Below are 26,641 nucleotides of genomic sequence, written 5' to 3'. Positions count from 1 at the left end.
AGTGGAGTACATGTGGGAGGCAGCATGGAGAGTGTGTGGGCAGCAGAGTGGGGTAGACCGGCATGGAGAGCACTTTGGCTTGTTTTTATCATTACCACGGTGAGAGTAAAGCACATTTCCAGGCATGCAGATGGGATGCGATGACCCCTTAGGTTTGGTCGGTCAGAAGGGTGGAAACACATTTGTCAAACAATAGACGTGCTTGTTATGCTGCCCTTTGTTCAGGTTGCATGTATGTGATGGTACCTATTTACCTATTGTACTTATATATCACATGTGTATACAAAAAAATGTATGTATGTGTGTGTTTATATATATATGATGTGTGAGAGCTACCTCCTCTGTTTCACTGCTTTAAGTATTCTGTCCATTTGAAAATCAAAGAGTCACCACTCATAGTGACAGTTTATGCAGTTTAACTAGTTTCATAACATTGAATTTATTCGTCGGACATTTTCATCAGCAGTGACTGAGTGAGGGGTGTCTAACTCAAGGACACTTCAACAGAGGGAATTTAGAATTAACCTGCTTTACCAATTGATCTACAGCCACCACGCTAAGTAGTTCAAGCAGTTTAACTCTTTAAAGCTTTCCTCAGCTATAGGACATTTAACGGATGCTTATATTCTTTCAAGGAGTCCGAGGCCAATTCTTTCGTGAGTTTCTTCAACAGATCTTTTCCTTCCTTTGCTGCCTCATCTTTCTGCCCTCCGTGGCCTGCATTTCATTTTTATATTGGCCTCTGGACACCACTATGCTACAGAGAGGTTGAGTTTCTACTTACTCCTGGACTTTATCCAAACAACTTCTATGAACTTATCAAAACTTACAGGTCATCACATGATTTCTACAACCCTTAACTGCTTTTCTTGGCGGCAGTGAGATCCCTTTAATGTGGTTTCTTTCCTCCATCCACAAGAGCAGGCCTGATTCTTAATATCCTCTACTGTTTAACTGTCCTACCAAACTGTTCTCCTGGTTCATAGTGATGTCCTTGCCTGAGGTGGTTGTTGTGACATCAGTCTATGACTCATCTTTATACCTATTTGTAGTTTATGGGTTTGAATCCAACAAATCAAGCCAGCCTTTGATAGTGTGTTTCTAATCCAAGATGTCCCTTATGAGGCATTTTTCCAAGATGTCATATGTTTTATCTCTGTCAGCCTCTCTATTCCCAGTAGTCCCCAGCACTGGGTCTGATACAGCACACACATTTAAAACTAGGACACAAGTCTGCCTATAAACTCAGAGGAAGGAAGAATAATGTGGGCAGCATGTTACTAGAAATGCAATGTTTTTGAAAGCATTTTTTTAAAAACTCCCTGGAGAGTCAGGGTACATCCATGCCATCTCAGTATTCACAGGATGAACTGTGCATACTGGTTTCCAACTGATAGCACATATGATAGCCACAAACTGCTTGTTCATGATGATCAGAAACAACACATGTAAAAGCAGTTTTTGCTTTATGTGAATATGACACACAGTACCTACAGAACATCACAGATTAAAGACAGTAAAGCAATATAAAATAGTTAATCAAACCTGTACCCCTATATGTTTTGAATTTAAATTAGAATCAGTTTTACTGGCCCAGTGTGTTGTCATTCACAAGGATCTGAAGATACAAATACAGACATAGAGCTTAACAAGTATAGTCAAACTTAAATGTATGCAGTATGCAGTATGCAGGCATGAGCTGGACAACTATTTAGTGTATATACTATGTACTGTATACACAGGGTTATGGTACAGGTTATGCAAGAGTCCATAGCAGTGCAAAGAATGTTGTAATAACTATTCAAGGCTGGATTACCGACTAGGTAAAGCAGACAACTGCCCTGCAAGGGGCCCAAAGGCCATTGATTAGAAGTTACTTTGTGGTAATTTGATTTCATTGAAAATTTTGGGGGGAATATTAACTACTAAGACACCTTCTAAACAGAAATTATAAGGGTGCTGAGGGTGTAGATGGGCTGGGATAGGAGCCAACAGGTCATTTTCCCTCAGGGCCCTCTAGTGGGTTAATCCGGCTCTGTAATTATTGTATGGATTATAAATTAGTCTGCATACAGGGGTGTTTTTTTGTGCATATATTGAGACTATATGTGCAGTAGGCCGATATACAACCAGATTAGATTTACATATGACTACAGTACATACTAGTGCACAATGAGTGCAATTTATGATTGTGTTTCAGTTCATTTGACACATCCTCTAAAACCTCTGGCTGATGCAACTGTTCATGTGTCTCTATATTTATTCTATATATGCATTTTTTTTTTTTTTTTTCAAATGGTGAGTGGTCATGATGCCATAACGTTTGAAGGCATGATAAAAGACGGTGTAGGATGACAATTTAGACGTTAAACGAGTCACACCATTCCACGTTTCTCTCTTTGATAACCTTCACAGTCCATAACGGGCGGTAAACTCCCCGCTCGCACTGCTGTGGTGAGTATAGACGTGAAAACCAAATGGCCTAGCGGGCTCTCTTATGGAAAACAGGCAGGGCACAGTGGGGCTACAGTGACATTTTCCCCACATGCAAAATCATGCAAAAGGTAAATACTGAGGCGGAGGGATACAAACACTATCACAGAACATGGCCGTCACCTCCGTCATGTCCTCTCTCGCGGGCAAGCCCACTTCGGTGACACTGCACGCTAATTGGACGAGAGGTTCTCACGTCAGCTTCTTATTGGATTTTCGACGGGTCAATCACGGGCTAATGTCAATGACGTCGATCGTACACTGGGTACAACTGTATCGCCTGGGTGGACAGTATAGTTACTTCAACATTAAATGGAATAAAATGCCGAGGATTTATGTAAACAGAGACGTTGCTTCGGCGTGATTAATTAATACTTCTTAATTAAGACAGCTCACCTCTGGAGCGGGTGGTGGCAGGCCTATTTTCGATTTTTATCAGCAATATTTCAGGGTAAGTGGAGTGATACATTTCCTTCCTGCGTCTTTTTTCCTCGCACAGGAGCAGAGCTGCTTGCTTTATTATTTAAATGTGGTAAAGTAATAAGCGACACTGTACTGATTTATATAACATTGAAGAACGGTCTTCATTTAAATACGAAATACATCCATAATGTGTTTTAAAGTAGTGCGTGCCCCAGCTCGCTTAGCCGAGTTATATGGAGAGTGTAAGGAAGGTAATGGCTGTCCGTCGTACTCGTAGCTAGAAAATTGTGAAATGGCCTGTTTAGAGTAGCTCGTCCTTTGCTCTGTACATCAGCCTCGTTTATGGTGCTTTAAAGGCGTCCTTTAGTTTTGGTAAAATGAGGACACACGATCTTCCAACCTGTCAAATTAGACCCAGTAGGGTACCTGTCTGCCGTCAGTGGGCCTACTCTGTCTCCAGACTCCATCTGTCATAATGTGTATAGGGTAGCTGCGAGTCCTGCTCCTACTTTGTTAAATACAGTGTCATTTTAACATTATGTTGCCTCCACGTACCGGATCCAACATGGTCAGTGGAGTGATTACATTCAGGAGAAAACAGACTAACTACACATGTAAGGGAGCTCATTGTTCAAAGCTGTTCATCCAGCTGCATTTTTCCGCCTCACTCTTAACAAGAGCCTGAAGAAAAATTATATTCTCCTGTTCTGGTTTAAGTTTCTGTGTGTGTGTGTGTGGTGACTTGATGAGATTTTGGTGATGAAGTAGCATAGATTTTGTATAAAACACGCAAATAGGCAAGAGGATGGTGCATTTGCATGACTTTATTTACTGTAAATATTCATAAACATAGACCCTAATAGCAAACCTGGTCACTCAGCCAAATTAGGGCACTGGCTGTGGTTTAGCATGGAGTTGTATATATTCAGTAGCTGGCTGATGCATTGGAAATTAGCAGCCATGTTTTTTTTTTTCTTTTTTTGTGTGCCATCCCAGGGTAGATACCAAAGCTGTTGGGTTTAGAAGTAGGCCAGTTTGACAGAGTGATCCAACACTATGTGCCGTTACTACAGATAGATTCATGTCAGCATCTGCAGGTAGTGCTGTCCCACTCAGTTTTCTGCCACCAGTGTGATTATTGCAATGTGTAAGGTGTAGTGGAATTAGTGTAAAGTCACTGATTTTTAAAAGCTTAAAGCTACATTCTGCAAGTCGTTAAATAACACATTATTATTTGAAATGGCCAAGTCCTATTTCTCTGCTGGCCACACAGCATATCAACATATTGGCTGCCTTAAACCTTCCAGTCATCAACAAAAGGCCTAAAATAACAGTGTTATTGAAGCTTGCAGTTCTTATTGGTAGGACTTCGAGCTGACAAGGCTGTGAGTTGTTGCCAAGATGAACAAAAGTATTCGGAGTTCTCAGCAATTATTTAAGACATCACTTGAAGCTTCAGTTGTTAGTATCATTTACATCATGGGAATTTTCACCTTTTTGCCTCAATTCAAATAAAACCTTGCAGCTTACACAAAGAAACAATATTTATTTTTGATAATATTTTTTGATTTAGCATGGATTCATATTGCAGCAATACACATTGCTGCAATATGAATTGCATTGCTTTAAAAATAAGACAAAAGATATTTTCCAACTAAGGTGAAGAAAGTCAGAAGAAAGACCAGAGTAGATGAGATTTTTAAAATTACACAAAAACACAACTTGACACCTTAAATTTACTGTATGCAGTAAAAACATTCTAAGTTTCATTCTTTTATGTTGGTTTAAATACTTCAGGCATGTCCAGACAGTTGTAATTTATTTTCTATTTTGTTGGGTCGGAAACTGAGTTCCCATCATTTGCCCTCTTAAGAAAGACTAGAATTTTCCATCCAAACATGTTAACAGTGAGGCTCACATTAACACTCCACTCAGCGACTTCAGGAGCATTTATTGGGAACATGTCCAATCTCAACAACTGTAACTTTTTTTTTTTTTTCCAAAGTTTCCTTTCTGCAAGATACAGAACATCTATTAACTGTCTTGGCATATAAGCAGAAAAATGATTTGTTAAATTGGTGTTTTTTTGATAGCAGTAATCTTGTAATTTTTCTCCTCCTCTGCAATGTTTTGTATCATCTTTGGTGGTCACAGCAGCCTGTTGTCAAGTAGAGACATATTGTGTGACACTAACTTTAAAAATGGCATTTATACAGTACTGAAAATACTCAATATTGAAAATATGGTTCTAAAATTGCTGTGTAGTCAACTGATGGTTCAAGGAACGATCAGTCATTGTGATATTCTGTGAAAAGTGGCAGTCTATACAAAGCGAATAGTGTGTAGAGCTGAAATTATCGTTGGTTAATCAGTTAGTTGATTGACAGCAAATTAATCACACTGTTTTTGTTTTCTATGGACTTTGGGAAATCATAGTAGATATTTTTCACAATTTCCTGGCATTTAATAAACAGAATGGTCAAGAAAATAATTGGCTTCTGAACTGATAATGAAAATGATAGTGACAGCTGTAATACTGAGTAATGCTTGAAGGCAACAAATATATTTGGACGTTCAGGTGTAAGGATCATGCAGAGTCACAACATGATGTGAGTGCAGCTCAATCTTGGGAGCAGTGATTGAGCCATTAAGGCCATCCTAAACCCCTGTTTCAGACTTGTGGATGGGCAAACCCCAGTGCATGTCACGTTTGAGACTCCAACCATTATTTATCTCAGGGCTTTGGCACATTTCATTGGCTAGTGCATAATCCGCTAAAGGTCACTGCCACTAATTAAACTACTCCAAAACAGACAGATGCCTACCCTGAGCTTGATTGTGCTCTCTTTTGTCAGAAGAATATTCAAGGGTTGCATAACCATCACTTGGATGATTCAAATAACATATGACACGTTTTTTTTATTTTTTAACCAAAGTGACCAAATGCCTGCCCTCTTAAGATAATGAGTCAAACCAGGCCCAGCCAGAAGGCACTTGTTTGCCATCATTATACTCTCCTATCTATAGTGTCTTTGGATGGGTTTTTAGATTGACTTGTCTTTTATGCTCCTGTTTGGCCTCCTGTTTGTCACAGAGCGAGGCTGGATGCTGGATGCAGGGCTCAGTTTTAGCCAAGTGGCGACCTCATTATCTTGGCGTCCAATCAGTCCTCCGGCCAGCTCCTAATTGAGCCATCAGCGCCTTAAGGGGGAAGTGGAGGGAAGAACGTGTCAATTACAGTAATGAGGGGACAGGCATGCAGAGGGCAGTCAGGGAGAGGGAGGCTAGACAGAAGCCTTGCAGTGTAACCCCATTCTGGTCAATTCAAGCCTAATCAAAGATAATATTGTTGCCTGACAGTGGCAAAGTTAGTGGAGTCAGGAAGGAAGAGCATTTTTAAAATCATTTATTTCCCCTAGCAGTGGGATATTTCTACATGTCTTGTTGTGATAATTGTTTAGACTTGGTTCCTAACAGTTACAGCTAATAAATGATCTATTAGCTCAGTACTGCTGTGAATACAGATTAATGTATGAAAAGCTCCATCTTTGGACTGAACAAACCACATCACGGAGTATGTTAGTTTTCAGACTATCAAATAACATTGTTTGATAATGACCATCCCTTTATCATTGTCACTGTCACAATTTACCGGCTGTGGCCCACATTGGCATAGAACTCTGTCCCTGGGTCAACTTCTTGTTGGCCAGACCGACTGCTCCGCTACTGTCTTCACCTCCCATCCTTTCCTCTGTTTTATATAAAGATATTATCAGCATCTTTGGGTCTAGGGGTTAGTTGGATGGAAACGAGACATTTGAAGATGTCGGCTTGGGCTCTGGAAAACTGTGATGCACACTATTTTGACGTAACATAGACCAAAGGATTAATTGATTAGTCGAGAAAATAAAGAACAGATTAATCAATGATGAGAATTATAATGTTGCAGCCTGAAATAAAAGCTATGCTGAGATAATTAGTGGATTAAATAATCACTCAATTGGTAGATAATTAGTCATCAAACTTATTTAATTTACATTTATTCATTTGATGCTTTTGATGTCTACCAAGTGAGATGGAAATGAGGCACTGAGGTTATGATAATTGATTTGCATTTTTGCTTGTTAACTGACTTAAAGATTCACTAGTTTTACATTACTGTAAATCAAATACATTTGGGTTTTGGACTGAAGGCATTATATTGGGTTCGGGGAAATTGTGATGGATGTTTGTCATTTGTTACAATATATAAACTGAAAATTTTCTAATGAAATGTTGAAAAATGTTAGAAAATAGTGTGTCAAAAACCTCGCAAAGACCAATATGACATCTTCAAATCTCTTGTTTTGTCTGAGCAAAAGTCCACAACCCAACCAATTGTTTCATCTCTGCCTTCAGCTCCAGTCGTCACAATCATGCTCCAGCTACAATAGACTGACTTCACAGGAAACGCCTCAGTTTCCAACCAACCTGAGTCAGCTGTAACAGCTTTAACACCAAATGTTGCGATTCAGAGTGTGTGAAAAGTAGGGATGCACCGATCCAACTTTGTCTCTCCCACCTTCTGAGACCTCAGTTCAACTCAGTACAGGGTAATAATCCGACACCAGTGCTCTGCTTTTCCACAAAATTAAAATCTGTATACTTCACTGAATAGAAGTCATTTTTGTGTAAGATGTGACTGAATGAATGCAACCGAAAACACTAAATTTTTATACTGACGTTGATGAAGAAACTGTATTTATCATGGGCAACACCCAGTCTGCTTAATAGACTGCTTAATAATTGGTATATTGGAGCAGATACTGTTTCGGTGTGTTGAGTCGGTAGTGAAAACTAGCTAGCAAGCAGGCAGAAAAGTCAAAGTGTGACAAATGGTTGAAAGTTGCTGCCCCTCCAAGTGATAGCACAAACATACTACAAAAAAGACCAACTCTATACAGCTCTAGACAATAGCAGGGTCATTCTTAATTCATACGTGCAACCACAGATCCATGCCAGCCACTGTTTTCTCTGTGGTGAATTGCTATTGAACAATTCCAAGAAAAGCTTTCTCATCTATTGAAAGAGTTCTTGACCTCATCTGATAGACCTGAGGGGGTAAGTGGGCGAAAACAGTTGGGAACCACTGTTACAAAGCACCTATTACTATTTGAACTTGATCAGCAACCATGTTAAGCTGCAGTACTTTTGGAGTTGTTATGTTCTGCTGTCGATGGAACACATGGCACTGATAAATTACACTGAGATTTTTGGAGTTGAACCTAATATGCTGGATTTTATTACAACTTCTGATTAATTCTCAGGCTGACCACTCTCTGAAGTGTTGAAATGTGGTTTGTGGAGGCCCCATGTGCACTCCAGTGGCGTTTTTCATTTTTTCCGTCTGGCCTAGCAACAATCCCACAGGAAAACATGGACGTGAAGGGTCATGACTGGAGGGAAAACTTAACACAATTGCCACAGGGCTGTGTCTGTGTGTAGGAAGGAGCATTGGGTTTTTGGCAAAGGTGTCTTAAGAGATGTAGGTTTAGTTTGTATGAAGAGAGTTGAAATAGCGAAATGATGGTAAAACTAACTAGTTTGTTGTTGTCACTCTTTCATCTGCATTATTTGAGAGTTTTAATGCAGCAGTTTTCAGTACAGCAGTGAGACTGGATTAAATTTTGCTTTTGGGATCTAATAAAATTAATAAAGTCAAGCATGAAACTGAATGAAAGGGTTTTATCCCTTCGTAGAAAATGCACTTAAAAATGTACTTGCCTTAGACCAGTTGATCATAGTGGAAACAAGCATTTAGGCCTGAAACTAACTATCATAAGACAGTTGAGTAAAATGACCATTGCAGTTTCTCAGAGTCCAGGGTGATGCCTTCAGATATTGTGTTTTGTCCAAAACTCAAAGATACTCAGTTTGCTGTGGAATGAAACAGAGAAATTTACATCTCATCACATAGGAGATAGTTGAATGGTTGATTTAAAAACATTACTAAAATGATGAATTGATCCTCAACAATAGTTTTTAAGCATCTGTGATCAGGCAGCACTTGATTGATCAGAGCAGCCACCCAAAAAGTAGAGCATCAGCATTACACTTGACTTAATTTAATAAATTGTTGAAGCTAAAAGCACTATATTTTTAATTGTACAGTCCTAAATTCACATTTATGAATATTTATTCTTGCCAGCATTGATACATATAAAAAAAATATCAATCTTGAACCCTCCTCAGTTTCATATGTGTCTCCAGCTCAGTTCTCAAGGCTTTCTTATTCACCATTTCTTCTTTATTTTCATTTCTTTGTCATGACGGAGCTCGGACCTTCATACAAATGGGGAGGAGGATTTCATTATATGGCCAATATAAAGAATACCAGAGAGTGATTCAGAGTACACACAAAGATGAGGAGCCAGTCTACAGCACCGCCTACAAAGAAGCGTAAAGCCATTATAGTCATTAATATTCTCCCTGTGATGCTCTACAACTTGGACTTTTGCGAGTGAAGCAAACAGTGGAACACCTGTGCTGAGATCATATCCACGTGTTTAAACTTTTAAAAGCACTAATAGTTATTTACAAAAACAATTTCTGTTAGCATCAACGTTTTCAGTCAAACATGTTTTGATACCTGTTTTGTCAGTTTAGCCCAGCTTCAGTTCAGGACCAAAGTCCACTCAGGTTTGACAGCATTGTAGAGCAACCTTGACTTCTACTTTTGCCGCTGCATCTATTTTCTGATTTCTGTTAAAGGTCTCTATCTGCCCATACTGACTCATATTCTCTGACATCCTTTTCATGAAGAGCTCCTCTGATGTTTTCCTTCAAAACACAACAACAAGAAAAAAATCATTGATTATTTCAGTGTTGTCCCTGAATGGCCCTAAAGGGACTGAAGCATTATACTTGTGGACAAAAACATGCTGACTGTTTTTCTCGTACACATTCTGATGACTCATAACTTTAAAGTCTTAGTTCCATGTAGGGCTGCAATAAATTAGTTTTAGAATGGATCAATTCATCAATCTATTCTATTTAGCTGAAAAAAAAATGTTATATGACTAATGATTTTCACAAGTTACACAAAGAGATTTGTTAGAGTGGCTTATTTTGTATGTTATGTAGTTATAAAACCATTTTTTGCTTCACCTGTGACAAGTGATGTGTCACATAATACTAAATGTATGCATTCTGGGCTTTTTAGTGGAAAGTCGTCTCCATAGCATGTACACTAAGTTTTGCGTGCCACTGTGGGGAACTTACATATCATATAACACTTACCCTTCAGACACCTGACAGATTAATTGTTGTAAAGTGGTGCTATAAGTAACAGGTAAGGAGTACTTTAGGACACAGCTAGAAAGAAGCAAAAATTTGAAGTTCTCAAAGACTCCGATTAAATCAAAAATCTGTTTAATTAATTGCCGTTCCACTTGACATGTTTGCTGTTTGTTGATGGTGAGGCTTAGAATGAAGCAAATCTGTCTTTCTCTATCTAAACTGAGTCTTCAGCAAAACTTTGACCTCCTGAAAGTTTTCATGTCTTGTGAGGCTTTGAACAGACTTGGCCACTGGAAGGCATTGAATTTAACCTGTGATTCTGGTAAAGATTGTTGACGGGATTAATTGTCTGTGCCCCCCTGTCCTCATAATCAGACAGCATTCTTCATTGTTGTCAAATGAATTTGACTGAACATGACAGATTACATTGTTCATTCTCTCACACATTCTCTCACACAAAAAGGATATGGTAATATATTAATTTATGAATGCGTGACCCACATCATCAGATATGACCAATTTATTTCCCTCACACATCTTGTCTTGTATTGATGTTTGTGTGTGTGTGTGTCTCTCTCTCTTTGTCTTATGCAGGAGAGAAGTGACGTCCTCCTCACCACAGCAGCTGCAAACAAGTTTGTCACTTTTGTCCCTGTTGAACAAATGATGAACTGAGGACCTCCTCAGCCTCACACATCTCTGCATCACCCACTTTTCACTCATTGCTTGTTGGTAAAGGGAGTTGACTACATTGCCTCACCACACCTGGGCAGAGAAATGCGTGTGTGCGCGTATCCTCTGATGCATGACTGTGTGAGTGTCTTTGGGCTGAAGTAAGAGGTAGAAGTCTGCACTTCGTCTCTCACCCTCCGAGAGGCACTTCTCTACTTGACTGACTACGACTTTCGTCTCCGCGACTGCAAAGCATCATGGGTAGGAAAAAGATTCAGATCCAACGGATCACAGACGAAAGGAACAAGCAGGTGAGTCTTAATTTATAGTTTTTTTTATGGTGAAAGTTATTATAAGTCTTCTCAGTCAACATGTAACACGTGAGAACTTTGAGAACTTTTCTTAAATGGAAAAAAAGGTTTTGATAGAAAAACATATCTCAAAATAAGATTCTGAAAAAGTATTGTTGGAACTAAAACTCAAGTATCATATTGGCACTAGTATTACAACACCTTCAACATTTCTTAAAACTTAAAACAATGGACTTAATTCTGTCACTTTTGTTGGTAGAGGTTCTATTCGCCAATGGCCTTTATCTGTGTTTTAAAATGTCACGTCTGTAGAAACAAGTCTACTTGTGAAGACAGTTAACACCCACTAGTGAAGAGGCCTCACTCTTCACTTGATGAAGAGTGAGGCCTCTTCACTAACCACTAACCACGAAAGCACTTAGATTATCAGACAGAGCTTGATGATCTTTGGGCTGGGTTTTGTCTTAATTCTCTTTGAACTGATTGGGTCGATTTTCTTTTATATGTTATTTTATTTGTGATTATTTTTATAGCGATTATATTAGTAGTAGTATATTTTTCTAAAAGCAAACTATTTACTAAATGCAGCAATATGGATTAATAATAAAATACAGTATGTTTCCATGGTAAGCTAACTTGTAAGTAAAATGTTTTGCTCAGTCTGTATATATTAAAATAAATATTGCAGTTAAAATGAGAGCACAAGTAAACCATTTTCTTTTTGTAAAGACAAAGTAAGTATATTCATAATACTTCTAAAATTAATTTTATTGATTCAGAGTTGTGTGCCCAGTGAGACTTCATTTAGAAAATGTATAAAATACCCTAACTCTTTTATCATTACATTTTGCTTTGAGTGCTTTTAAAATAAGTTAATTCCATGAATAAAATAAAAATATTAAACCTTCTACATTTAGAGCACTGAATTAATGGCAGCGTTTCTCCATTTTTCCAAAACAGTACTGAGAAATATGGTTTGCAGTATGTGAGTCAGTATGTGAAATGAAAAGAAACCAAGCATCAGCATTTCATAACAACGTCATACAACTTGTTGTGTACACTTTACTAATGTCATACCTCCTGGTTTTTGGTATTGAGGTCCAGAGGTTTTTGTTTTTCACTACATGTCTGAGGCACTGGGAACATTTTACTTGGGGACCAGATATATTGGAGCCCGGTCATGGTTCTGGTCTGGCCCTGCACAGTTTTCTCATGCTGAAGCTGCTCTTTTGTTGATTTATGCTTGTGTCAGTGTCTCACTCAGACATCCATATTTTCTGCAGTGAAAGGTCTCAAGTACTGTAACACAGACTGTCCTCAAGAATTTGCCTTTTTTTTTCAGTTCCATTTGTTGCTTCCTTTCTCATCACAAGTCTTCACTGCTTGAGGCTGCTACCCCACTTCACAGTAGGGAGGGTGTTGGATGGGTGATGAGATGAGTCTGGGTTCTGCCAAATGGAGTGCTTTGTGTCACTGCTGAAAAGTTCAGTTTCATCACATTTTGCCTCATGTTCTCAGTCCTCCACTTTTTTTTTTTTTTTGATTTTATCCAAACACACTGTCATGTATCAGTTTTTTCCACAAGTGGCTTTCTTTTGGCTCTTTTGTTTTGTAGCGCAGATTTGTAAAAGCTGCATCGATTGTTGCTCTTTTGGATAGATCTAAAGTCACAGCTGTTAGCTCTGTAGCTCATTTAGGGGGGCTCCTTTTCTCCTTCCTGACCAAGATTTTTCTTGTTCGCTCGCTTGGGCCTGATGAGTAGTCCTACAAAAATGTTAATTTGGTGTTCTTAATTTTTTTTTCCCCTGGTATCACTGTTTTTGTGAAATATCAACAAATGTTTCCTTTTTTTTTTCTTTTAGTTTTAATCCCAATTCCCTCTCCTCACAGCCCTGACTTTAAATTCTGCAGACAGATCTTGGACACTTTCATTCAGTAAATAATGTATTTGTTCCAGTTTAAATCAGTAAATTGATCACAAGTGAACTCCAGTCAAATTTTTGTGACCTAGGTTATTTAGAATAATTTGTTTGCAGCATAATTTAATTGATGGTGTCAATAAAATTACTCAAAACAGCTCAACATTTTGACACCGGCAGCTCCTCTCAGTGCACGTATAGTACATAGCTGTACAGGCTGGGAAAACTATTGAATCAGTATAGAAAATGAAAAATAGAAAATGATAAGTGATCCCATGTTGATTAAAAGTCCAAGTCTCAGTTGTGCTAGTAGTTGTGACTCATAAAACTTACACAAAAGGATGCTTCATTTATTGATGCCAAAAACTGACTTATGTGTTTCAATAATTGTTCTGACAGCACCAAAAAATAAAAAGTAATACCATTTGGACACTACTTGTTGGATATGTTACTTATTGTGTCTGCCAGTAATGTGACTGCATGTATTATAAGGCACCAGAAAGATTATTCACAGGGCGCCAGCTCTTTCTTCTCCTCAATTTTGAATTTCATATGTAGGATCCTTTGCTGTAGTGTTTTTTTTTTTTTAATGTGTTGACCCTGAAAACGAAATGTGAGAGACTGGAGAAAAGAGAATATGACCAGAGAAAAGTTTATAAAGAAAAAAATTCAAGCTGTTTAACTGAATTTCTGACCTTCAGTGAGTTTTGTCTTTAAAAAAAAGTGCATGACTACACTGCAGTCCTGCTTAACCAAAACTCTTATATACTTTTCCCCCACCCTCTGCCCTGTGCCTCCTTCTCCATCTTTCTCCGCTGTTTTCAGGTGACATTCACAAAGCGAAAGTTTGGCTTGATGAAGAAAGCCTACGAGCTGAGTGTGTTGTGTGACTGTGAGATTGCTCTGATCATCTTCAACCACGCAAACAAGCTGTTCCAGTATGCCAGCACCGACATGGACAAGGTCTTGCTCAAATACACAGAGTACAACGAGCCTCATGAGAGCCGGACCAATGCAGATATCATTGAGGTAAATCCTTCACATCAGCGGTGTCAGGCGATGTAAATGAATTAAATTTCAGTTTATTAAAGTAAAAGTAGTAAAAGTATTTACAAAAATGTACCAGCATCATGATATCTCAAAAGTAAGAGTCTGGAACTTTGATCACAGATATTATGAATCAGTCTGATCGGCAAATGGTAACATCTGATATTTTTTCTACCGACTAAAAGCACAGGAGTGAAAGTATCACAGTTCTTACTCTAATTGCACTCTCCACACTGGGATATGTTTGCCCTCTAGATAATGTCCTGTTTATATTGTGTATATTCTGAAAAATATAAATTCTTATCAACTTTACTGACTGAATTTACATTACCCTCACTCCTTTCTTTTTTACTATCATAGACTTTGAGAAAGAAAGGCTTCAACGGTTGTGACAGTCCAGAGCCAGACGGTGAAGACTCCATTGACCAAAGTCCCCTAAATGATGACAAGTACCGAAAGACCACAGAGGACCTGGATGTTCTCTTCAAACGCTATGGAGTAAGTCATCTAACCTGCACTTGACACTTACATGTTCTCATATTTCATACAGAATATGATTCAGTCACTGTTTGTCCTGCTTCTCTTGACTGTAGACATTTGCCTGTCATTACTCTGGCTTGAGCTTGCCTACAGGAAATAGCTACTGATGTGCAGTTCCTCTAACTGGTTGTTTCACACTTTTTTTTTTTTTTTTCGCTAAGTCCTTTGCAGAAGGCCCGAAACTTTGGATCATCACAGGAGTTTTTTTTTTTTCATTCGGCTTCTGTTTTCAGTCCTCACAACTGCTTCTACTTTGCTTACTTTTACTTTTATGACGATGATGCTCCACTGCTCAGTTAAATCAAACTGACCCAGTGGAACTGAATTATTGCTGCACTTTAAGTCAAGTTAAGCTTTCTTCACTTAAATGTAGAAAAAGTGAACATAAAATAAAGATAATGCAGTTTGGTGAAAGAAAGATATGAAGATTTGGTGGTCCAACACTTCTAAATAGAGCCCAATAAATGTCAAGGCTTTATAGCCAGTGCATTGATTGTGCTCTATTTAGAAGTGAGCGACATTCTCACTGTTCTCGTGATGTAATTTTCAGTCGCAAGAGACAGCTTTTTTTTTAACTTCTAAAAATCTCTAAAATCTTCTGTACAGTACCTGCTCTGCACCAAATGGCAGACATACACAGTGAGAGACCATCTGGTGAACATAGTGGAGCATTTGTGGTCAGTTTTCACACAGTTAAGAATAAAAGTAAAATTCTGTCTTTCCACTTTGCAGCAGTCGACAGCTCCGCCCCAGACGTTCTCCATGCCAGTCACTGTCCAGGCGTCAAATCAAAGCACACTGCAATTCAGTAACCCTGGCAACGCACTGGTAACTACCTCCTATGTAACATCATCGTCGCTCACAGATACCCACCTCCTGTCACCACAGCAACCAGCTCTTCAGAGAAATACGGTGTCTCCTGGGTTGCCACAGCGACCAGCCAGTGCAGGTGAGCTAGTGATATTCTGCTGAGCGTGGCAAGACTGAAGTCGCCCCTAGACTAACAAATATCAGCAGAAAAAGGCACCTACAATAAATCATTGTAGGTAAAGCTTCAAAACTAAATTTTCTTCCTTTAGTTCAGTCATTTTTCTACTTTCACACCATCTGCTCTTGCTAAAAATCCTCCTTGTATTTACCTTCTCAAGAATAACTTTATAATGATATAATGATGTTATACATCAGATATTAACAGGCCTACAGAAAATACTGTATCTGTCTAGCTCCTTGTAATTACATGTAACGAGCTGCTTAATTCCTTTACTCTGGGCTAATCTACTGTGTGTGACAACTACTCCTACTTAGATTTTTTTCTCTTTCTTTTGTAATACCTTTTAATTATTAACTTATAGCAGTATCAAACAAATATCAAGCAGGAGACAAGTGGTGTCAATAACTGACTTCTAATTACCTTAAAGTTTCTTTTTCTGGATTGTTTAAGATTGAAAGATAAACAGTATGTACAATGACATGCAACATGAAATACTTTTGAGGCTGTATTAAAAAAGTGCAGTGTGCAATAAAGAATAATAATTGGATCAAGAGCAAAACTAATAATTAGAAAGAAACATAAAAGTTAAAAATTAGATAAGAAAAAAATATGTAGTAAGTGTTTAAAATGCTGAAGTGTGTACTGTACATGGCCTGGGCACTTACATTATTAAGGATTTCCATTCACAATTTGTAGTAAAATATTTAAAATTGGTTGAGATTGAAAGTTCAACTTTATTCACTGGTTGTGTCATAAATTTCAGAGTGGATGTATGTTTTATGCAGCTGCAAGTTTCCATACTTCATTTCTTCCTTATTTGATTTTATCACAAATAATAGAAATAATAAAATGTATGCTATATTTCAGAAAATGTTAAAACCCTTAGTGTTTTTTTGGTTCTCAAGTACTGATTTGTGGAGGCTGCACAGTAATGATCCTTTTTTTCACATAATCTTTTATCAATAGGTGCTCTTCTTGGAGGCGACCTGAATAATTCAAATGGAGGATGCCCAAGTCCAGTCCGTGAGTACTATTGGATTTGTTCAAAACCTGAGCAGGCTTTGTCCTTTAGTTATTTCTTCTTTTTCATCGCCAACTGTTCTTCTGTTGTCTGGACTGTACTAAATCCTTTCCAAGGTTCCTCCTCTCCTCCTCTGCAACATCTGTGATTGTGCCTTGGAGGGAACAGGGGATGCCACCAATAACATCAACAGACATGCATGGGATTCCCATGCATGTACTTAACTTTTGTCTGATATTTAGAGTAAAACAGAAATGTCTTTTGGCTCCAAAATTATTTTTATTATTTGTGGAAATGTAGTTATTTCGAAGAAAAGATTGCATAAGATTTTAGAGGAAGGATTAATATAAATCTGTCTTGATATTTTGTCCAATAATCTGTCTCTAACACAGAAAGGATTGAACATCATCTATTTAAGTCTCATTAGATGAGAATTGTACTTTGCATGACATGATGTTGGCTTTTTAAAGACTTTGACTCTGTCGACATCGACATGCCTTTTAAATTAGAGACTCTCAGAATAGAAGAGAAACCTTTAGAGGATTATTTTAACCCAACTTTGAGTGTGCACACAGTGTTTGTACCCCGCTGTCTGCATTCACCTGTTTGATTTTCCTATTGATTTCTGTCCATTTGCACCTCTGTCTCCCCGCAGCTAATGGATACACCAGTGCCAGGGCCTCCCCAGGCCTCCTCACCGTTTCCAACGGCAACAGTCTGGGGAAAGTAGTCCCGGCCAAGTCTCCACCCCCACCTCCCAGCCCCCAGATGGTCAACAGCCGCAAGCCAGACCTCCGAGTCATCACCTCACAGGGCGGAAAGAGCCTCATGCAGATGGTGAGCTTAACCAAGCCGAACTTGTGCTGTCTGGGTCCTTTTAGTTAACATTTTGGTCCTTGAAAGAATGACGGCATAACTGTTCTCACCTCTATCAAAAAGCTAAGCTAGGTGAAACTGTTTAAAAACTAAGGATAACAAAGAAAAGAACCTGAACCTGAAGCCTAGAAGATCTGACGAGGCACATGAGGAGACAGAAGGGACTTTAATTTTGTCTCAGAAAAGCATCGCTTCACTGGCAAATGAGTGAGATGGAAAATTACACAGAAACTCAGGGAATTTATACTGATGTCTCAAATGAAAATCAAGGATTGGATTGAAGGTGAACATCGTGTCAGAGGCTGTTTTCCATCATTTTTGTGTTTTTAGTGGAGACCTGGGGGCAGAGACACTCGGGGTCACACATCTCATTATTTACTCTGGCAAAGTTTATAAAGTCTTGGATGAATCAGCCAACTCCCACTGACATACTGATGAGATTTCTCAGAACTGAGCATTTTCATAACTCTTTGAACTAAAGACGCGCCCATTTATACTTATAGCCACTATTTGACAGTGTATGTTAACCACCAACAGTTGTAGGTGAAAACATTACTTCCTTTGAGACTTAAAGTTCATTCTTGACCTTGGAAACAGTAGTTGCCAAAACAGTGTCACTGGAGCTTTTGATGATATCGCACAGTTTCCTTAGCAGATGAGTTTGTCCTGTTGTCGTGGCATTGTATATTTTCAGATTTCCAGTTTTTCTGAGCACTGTAAACCTGCTTTAATCAATATTTTTATTCTCACTGTGGATCAAGTGACTGACTGAGGCACTGTTGTGTTTACATTTTGTTGCTGTCCTCCCCAGTGGCCAAATAAATCTGTTATATTGCAGTTTAATGCACTTCTCCATGTTTGCTTCAAAATTACAACTTAAACATTCATTCCTGACCTTTGAAAAAGTAGAAAACTTTTGAGGAAGATTTTGTGATACAATCACAAGCTCCAGAACAGATACCAGGAGACTGTTTTATCAACTATACATTTTGGTTTGATCCATGATGAGTGTAAGCAGGCAGAGCGATGGCACTGTACGCCTTCTGACTTTAGGTCCCACGCCTTTAACAATTAGCCCACACAGAATTATTTTATTGTAAACTTTGCTAAACAAACCGGTAACATCAATGGATTAATCTGCCAAACTGTAGTAAGTAGATTTATTATTGTTTTCCTGTTGTTGTTTTTTTTTAATATTCACTTTGAGTTACACACCTGAATCAGAGTTGTAACCCTCTTTGTTACCACCCTTTGCAGACAGAGGATGAGCTGGAATTGGTAAACGAGGTGATTTTCCCCACGTCAGTCACTCGCATGAGTTGATGACTATCGACTGTTCGCACATTATTAGCATGGTTACAATACTGTAGAAGAGTTTGTCATTGTTTCGGTCTTGCTCCACTGACATTTCTTGGGATAGTCTTCAGTTTTTGGTTTCCACCTTGACTGCATGTCGTTCAGGGCTCATGGTTGTGTTGTTTTTTAGCATTGTTATAGTGTTAGGATCATAATCTTCTCAGTGACAATCCAGAGAAGTCTGTGTAATGTAGACTGTCACAGCAAGCAGCAGATTTGTCCTTGAGTGAACCTGTCAGTTTTCAACAAGGCCCATTTACTTCATCATATGATTCCACTTAAAGCATGGGTGTCTTTTCACTTGGCATTGTGGTGCGATACACCACAGAGCATGTTCCCCCGGTCACTGACACTCACACCGACTCTCATTCTCACCTTTCACCAAAATTGTCAATTAGAGATGTTTTTTTTTTGTTTTTTTTTTAAACTAACAGGCATTACATTAAAGGCATTTCACTCAATGTTTTCCCCAGTTACGTCTTTAAAACTTAACATGGCCTTTAACTAAGTGTTGAACATTTCAGGACTGTGTGCCTCCAAATATCTGATTAATCAGTTCGTATGTGACTAACAGTAACAACTGTCCATCCATTAATATATTTCAAGCAACATTTTCTGGTTTCAGCTTCTCAAATTTCTCTGTCAAATTTGAGAATGAGCAGGATGTCTTTGGGGTTTGGACTGTTGGTCAGATAAAACAAGCAATTAAAGAAGTCACCTTGGCTTCTGGAAAATTATAATTAAGGTTTTCAACTATTTTCTGACATTTTATAAACAAAATAATTGAGAGTGAAAATCTCTAGTTGCAGCCCCCATAAACCTGGTACTTGTCATAAAATAGCATTAATAGTGCAGAAAAATATTATTTACACCAAAAATGATTTAAAACATTAAAATAAAATTGAGAGTATAACTTAGTATCTATGAAAAGCTTGTTATCCTGTAAAATCTCATTTTAATTTAAGCTGAATTTACTGAGAGAGGGATGGTAGTCGCCGCTTTCTGCTACTGGTGCCGATTGTCATTTCCCTCTTTCGCAATTCCGCTCAAAGTTGACAGGCAAGAATCTCATTTTCCACAGGATAGTGATTCATTTTCATCACTCTCACCCCGTCGCCCCTCCTCACTTCTTCACAAAGGCAGTTAATTGAATCTGGCCCTTCTCTCCGGTCTATCTCTCCTCTCTCTCTCTTTGTAAATTCAGCGTTACAGTCACAACTCTGGCTGAATGTTGTTTCCTCTCAGGATAATCAGTCTCACAATATAGAAGAGTAATTCCAGACCGGAATTATTTCATCTTTGGCCTTTTATATGCAGACCTTTTGTTTTTTCCCTGTCACAAAGAACCTAGGTTTGCTGTGATATAATTCAGCTGAACCAGGCTCTGGAGTATTGTGCTTCTTCAGAGATTTATGCCTTTCAGCACAGGTACATAATAATAAAACCTCATGGTAGCAGTTTCTCAGATCTAACAGCATGTCTGTTGCCCTTGTGCTGAATACTTTGTCATCTAAATGTCTGACTTAATAAACAAACACTGAGCAAGCAGCAGGCTTGAACCCCATTAGCCTTCGCTTAGAGTGAATAACTGAAATATATGAAGTATACCTTGCCATTGTGGAGCGCACTCAGGCAGCGTACTGCTAGTTCTTTACTGACATCCACTGGAGAAACATGAGATCAGCTGCATATTCAGTTAAAAGTTAAACAAGTTCTGAGTCACCTTAGCTGAAAACCTCCAGTGCTTATTCAGAACTTTGTTATGAAATGTCACTCTCATGAAAGTAGAGTATAAAATACACCATGTACTGTATAGTACATGGTGTGTGGTAAATAGTATTAGAGCTGAAATGATTAGTTAGATTAATCAAAAAAATAATTGTTAGTTGCGGCCCTAGATATTATCACACGGCAGTATATATGATGGAAATAATTAATGTGAAATTATATTATTATTATATTACAGGCCTAATTTTTCTATACATATATATATATATTTTATTTTGCTTTTTAAAATGTTAACATTTACATGTGAAATAATACACAAAGACAAGTACAGAACAGCTGAAGCTAAAGTAGCAAAGGAGACAGATTGAAATAAAAATAAAAATGGACATTTAGATGATGGTACATCAGCTGAGAGTTGCTGGTGTGACCATTTCTGTGGAATTTTACCACAGTGTAAAACAAAATTCCAAGCTTGTAAGCTTAACTTAAAATATTTCATTTGAAAAGTATTCAACTTTTAAAAAATAAACCTACCCTAATATGTAAGCGTAACTGGTTGTGTTGAATAAATTGCCTTTAATGTAATACAGCTACAGCATTTATGGCTCACTCAAAACAAGGAAACTGTTTTTGATGCATGTCATCAAGAACCTCCTGACAGTAAATCCATTTGACTCTGAGATTTACTCGACTCGTTGCATCATTATGAATTCAGCCATAAGCACATTGTCATTCCCAGCATGTCGGAATTTACCAAAATGAGTCTCAGCCTTAGTGCGAGGTGACGTGAAAGTTGTTTGTTTCTGCTGGGACTAACACGTTGCTGTCCTCTCTGACAGAATGCCCAGCGGCTGGCAGCTGGCGCCCAGGTGGCACAAACCCTCACCACACCGGTGGTCTCTGTAGCCACACCGAGCCTCCTGGCACAGGGGCTGCCCTTCTCCGCCATGCCCACAGCATACAACTCAGGTGAACTACACATACTGTATGAGCGCAGAGAGAGAAAGCAAGATGCAACTCCAAAAATAACATTACATTAATAACTATTTTACCTCCATGGTTCAGTAAAGATTGAACAGAGTCACATCTGACAGTACTGAAAATATTTCCTAGCTAATAAATCAGAGGAGGTTTTGTTGTTGTGACTCTTCTATCCTTTGTCCTCTCTCAGAGTACCAGCTGACCAGTGCAGACATCACTGCTTTACATGCTCTGGCGTCACCCGGTGGCTTGTTGCCAACCAGTGTGTCCACATGGCAACAGCAGCAAGCTGTGTCCCAACAACCGCAGCAGCAGCAGCAGCAGCAACAACAACAAACACAGCAACAACAGCAGCAGCAACAGCAACTTAATCTTGCGTCACTCAGCAACTTGGTGTAAGTCTTATCTTAATTTCTTCATCTGCGCTGGGTCTTTCTTCAAACCTGGTTTCCAAAAAGTTCTGCCATCGCTCACATGCCGTGCCAGGGATGATGGTGGTGGCATGATGGAGATATTTCTGGTAAACAGCCTGGTGTGATAGCTCTCAGTGTACTGATAACCTTCTTTAATGCTGAAATACTTTACTACTGACCCTCCCAGGCAGCTTGCATGATATTCATACCATGACCTTATATGCAAGCGATTCACACTCCTTTTTTAGTGAGTTGGTCTCTCACCAGCATCTCACCATCTCAGCGTCTTCATAACATCAATCTGAACACGATTCAGTTTCTCTGGAGTTGATAGACTTCAGCAGGATGAAATGATGTGCAGGTTTCATTAACTTCAGTGAACTTCATAAAGGTTTAGTTAGTGAAGATTTTTATAAAGTTTTCTCTCGTCATTCATATTAAAATGTGACATGACAGTGACCGGGAGCTTAAAATGACAGTATTGTAACTAAGAATGTGAATTTGAAAGAGCCACAGAGGTTTGTCTTTGCAGATTCAATGTTTTTTTTTCTCAATCAAGGCTGAACAAATAACGTAGTCTGTAAGTAATAAAGGTAAAGCATGAAAATAATGTTTGACAATTCAGATATTTTGGGACAATATTGTCACAATCCTCATGTTGGTAAGACACCCATCTAAAGTTACACATATGCTGTTGTTTTATGACCTTGAAAGCTCAGGACTTCACAAATTCATACTTTTCTGTGAGGAAGTGAAAAACTGATGATGAAAAGATGCAGTAACACCGTTGCTGGGTAACTTTCTAGAAAAAAAGGCAGAATCATTTAAATGGCACTTTAGTTAAGGAAGTATTTATTTAAAGTTTAGTTACACTGGAAACACCAGTAGCAGATATTTAAAGACTAAGTACTGCATTAGAGAACATGTTAAGAATTACTATTGAAGCGGTGCAGTGTGACAAAACACTGCTGGTTTCAGGTTGGGTTTTTGGTGGCATGAACACCAGATCCTTGAAGTGTGTTCTCTCCTCTTGTCCACAGCATGTGGGGCGTGGACAAACAGAGCAGCGAGCTGTCTAGCCAGGTGTCCAGTCTGGCTGCCAATCTGAGGTGAAAAGCCACTACTAGTGTGTGCGTGTGTGAAATGTCATGACCTTGTCTGTAGGGGGGGTTTGTAGTCCATTTTGTATTTGACGGGCTCCTGTCTAAAACCTGCCTACACACAGTATATGTTGCCATAAAAGCAGCTGTACATGTATTTTGTTGACATATAAGAACAACAACAAAAAAATACTTTCTGAACCTTTAACTCTTGAAAATATGAAAGTTGTTATTAATTTTGTTAACAAAGGTCTAGAACTTTTCAGTAAGGGCTTTTAAATGATAGTCATGCTCTTAAAGATAAAAGACTCAAGCTCGATGGGATAAAAATATCTGGTTTAAATTATTAATAACAATAATAATAATAAAATAATTGCAGTATTGAGGATTGAGCTTTAATTGTAATTATAATTTTAATGTAACTTTGGATGCAAGTAATCTGAGAAGTCATGAGGTAGTTTACTACGTCTTTCATGGTGATGACACCTTAGAAAATATGAGACAGATTGTGAATGCTATGAGGCTGTTGTTATCAGTACAGTATACTTTGCTGTATAGAAACTGTATATCCTTTAATCACTACTACACGATGTATTTTTAGATTATTTTGATTTTGCTAGCAGCACAAATAAGATATTTAATAATGTTTTTCTGCAGTTAAACCATTCTGTTATAACACTTGAACACTGCAGCAATGTTATATGCGGGATTTTATGAATATTGCCATTTTTAATCTACTTGAGTGTACTTAAATAATTTAAAGTCCCCTGCTTTGAGATATCAAGCTTCAAATTTCCTCATTTTTTTCCCTCCTCTTTTATGCTACAGCCCTGTAACACTCACAGATATGGTGGCCTCTAAGGACCAAGAGGAAAAAGCCCTGTGTTCAAAATCCTAAAACAGCCCAAATTCTAAAACGCGTGAAAAAAGCAAAAGCACGAACTTCAAGAGAAATGCCCTCCAGAGTTATAAAGAAATACAAATACAGAAACACAAATCACATAATTTGTTTGCTCATCTTGTTTTTCACTGTTGGTCCCGTATTTCATCTTTCTGCCTTGATGGGAAAATTCAGTATTTTTGCTGCTCTTTCCCTCCCCCACGTTCCTTCACATTTGGATTGTTTGTATTTTAGTATTTGCAGCCTTTGGAGCGCATTTCTCTTGATAGGAATAATACTTTATTTAGACAGGATAGTGTTAAAAAAAACTCGTCTTAGATGTGAAAATTTTTGCATTCACGCTTCGTTCATTTTGGTCCTTAAGGGCCACCACACACACTGTTTAGTAAGGCAAAAGTACGAAGAGTGTTACTGTCCTGATACCTTTATTCTTGTGTAAATGCTTAATGCACGTGTTAGCAGATCAGAAAACAAGCGTTTCACATCTGAATTTTTAATTTAACTGGAACAAAAATTCAGAAGATTTGGCTCTTTGTGTTTCTGATGCTAAAACATTATTAACATTATTGCTGTTGTTGAAGAAACCCTGCTCGCAATAATGTTTCACACTTTTCTCCACACATGCCTTCTAATCCACGTCTTCCCTTTTGATTTGGGCTCCAACATATTTTTCTCCCCACAGTGTTGGCTCTCCGTCCAACCTGCTCTTGGGTAGAGATGAGTGGTTGGGCCGGTACTGTATCACACTTCCTTTTTCCTGTGTGTCTGTGCGCTTTTGGCTGGCTCCCCGTAAGCATGTCTGGTGCTGTCTGCAGTCAAACAGGAAAGAGACGTAGTTCCGGTTTCCGCCATGTTCTCTAACCCGAGATTATTTTCTGTTTATCATTTGTAGTTTCTTCACATCATAGCTGACTCACTGCGAACCACCCTGTCACACTAATCATTTCATGCTTCCTGGGCTGTCCTGTTGATCTTATGGGAGCAGTGGGGATGTTACTTCTGCTTTGAAAAGGCTCAGAAATTATTAGACTGTTGAATAATCGAGTGTGGCTTTTCCCTGTTGGTGCTGTGCCTTGTAATGTGGGTTTTTGTCTTGACGCTAGTGGCTTTCCAGCTTCTTATATGCCTTTGTGAAGTGGCTAATCAATTGTGGGGTTTTTTTCCTTGCCTTTCCTCTTTGTTCTGTCCCTTATCTTCTATTTTTTTCCTCTCTCTGTCCTCCATGACCTTGTTCTCAGGCCGGTGACCCATATACCTCAAGGCGCCATGCTGACCGTCAACACAAATTCCAGCGTGAGCATAAAGTCAGAGCCCATCTCACCCGGCCGGGATCGCAGCACCCCCTGCCCCGCTCCCTCCTCCTCCACACCGTCCTCAACCTCAGGAGGAGCCATCCTGACCGCTCCGCCACAGTACCCCGGCTCCCTGCTGTGCCTGGAGCCTCCGACCGGCCGCTCGCCTGCAGACAGCGTAAGCAGCAATGCCAGCTCCTTCGAAGGCAGCGATCGCGACGACACAGCTGCAGCTGGTGGCGGCGGTGGCAGTGGAGGTGCTGGTGGAGGTGGCGGCGGAGGCAGCACGGCTGGCACTACGCGTTCCACCAGCCGGTCGGTGCCACCTGACTTCAACACCTCAGCCGAGCTCCTCGGGGCATCGAACGAACCAGAGCAGGAAGGAGGAAACATTAAGCGCATGAGATTGGACACCTGGGTGACATAGAGGCGCCAACACCACCACTCTGCACCCTCTGTGAAGTTACGGTGACACTTAAACACCCACAACACACACCCCCACTCATCCTTAAACCTCCACTGCCCCAACCCCACTGCCACGTGACACTATCATCACACATCTGCCTCTTTCCAAAATTATACAACTCAGCTGCGTCACCCAGACTTATGAGGCTTTGCCAAAAAAAAAAAGAAAGAAAAACATAAAAAAAATAAAAATCCTTTGGGGAATCTCGCTCTGTGTGAGGGAAGGATGGTTTAGCGCTCAGCTGGATATTTAGGCCCCTTGAATAGAGGGATAGTAGATTTTTAAGGCCTTCTTGCTTGAATGGACTCCCGTATAGTAATTTCTTTTGGTAGAAATGAGGTGTTGAACCTTTTTTTGCAATTTGACGAAACCATAAAAACCTTTCTCTTTCACGTGGTTTCTGCATCACCATCATGTATTTACATTGAGCTCTGCTACATTGTTCACAATGTGATTGGTGGCTTGTCGACATTATGGGACTTTGGCCGTATGACTCGCCACTTCCTGCTTGAAATCCATACGGATTGTGTGCTGTCCATTCTTCCATAAGTCACTTCCAAACTGCACTATTGGAGATTACTTTATCTGGACACGTTTCAGGACTGAACTTCATCTATCTGGCACTGAGAAAACAGACTCAAACCGGGTCTTCTAAGTAAGGATACTTCACCATGAATGAATCTTTCCGCTGCCAGAGTTACCAACCTCGTACACCCAGGCAGGCCCGAGCCCTCAGGTGGCGCTCTGCAGCTGTGGAGTCGAGCACCTTGCCAGAGTGCCAAATATCAACCTCTCTTTAGGAAAAAAAAAAAAATGCCAAATGCCTCTCGCAC

General features: G+C 39.2%; 1 protein-coding gene across 5 annotated transcripts; it reads left to right on the top strand.

Moving 5' to 3' along the window:
- The first annotated feature begins 2,748 nt into the window (after positions 1-2,748).
- Positions 2,749-26,641, top strand: LOC121191484 (myocyte-specific enhancer factor 2D homolog). 5 transcript variants are annotated; one of them, XM_041052642.1, is made up of 13 exons: positions 2,749-2,944; positions 10,789-11,177; positions 13,922-14,125; positions 14,504-14,641; positions 15,416-15,632; positions 16,641-16,697; positions 17,351-17,532; positions 18,829-18,858; positions 21,495-21,624; positions 21,827-22,031; positions 23,090-23,158; positions 24,733-24,783; positions 25,289-26,641. In XM_041052642.1, the coding sequence occupies exons 2-13, from the start codon at positions 11,124-11,126 to the stop codon at positions 25,767-25,769; spliced, it is 1,818 nt and encodes a 605-aa protein (XP_040908576.1). In that variant the 5' UTR covers positions 2,749-2,944; positions 10,789-11,123; the 3' UTR covers positions 25,770-26,641. The 5 variants fall into 5 exon arrangements, with proteins under 5 accessions (XP_040908576.1, XP_040908577.1, XP_040908578.1 ...); XM_041052643.1 differs by lacking the exon at positions 18,829-18,858; XM_041052644.1 differs by lacking the exon at positions 24,733-24,783.

Source organism: Toxotes jaculatrix, chromosome 13 (genome assembly GCF_017976425.1).
Source record: "Toxotes jaculatrix isolate fToxJac2 chromosome 13, fToxJac2.pri, whole genome shotgun sequence".
NCBI classification, from domain to species: Eukaryota; Metazoa; Chordata; class Actinopteri; family Toxotidae; genus Toxotes; species Toxotes jaculatrix.
The sequence above is the reverse complement of the archived record's forward strand: the minus strand, read 5'-3'. Positions and strand labels throughout refer to the sequence as shown.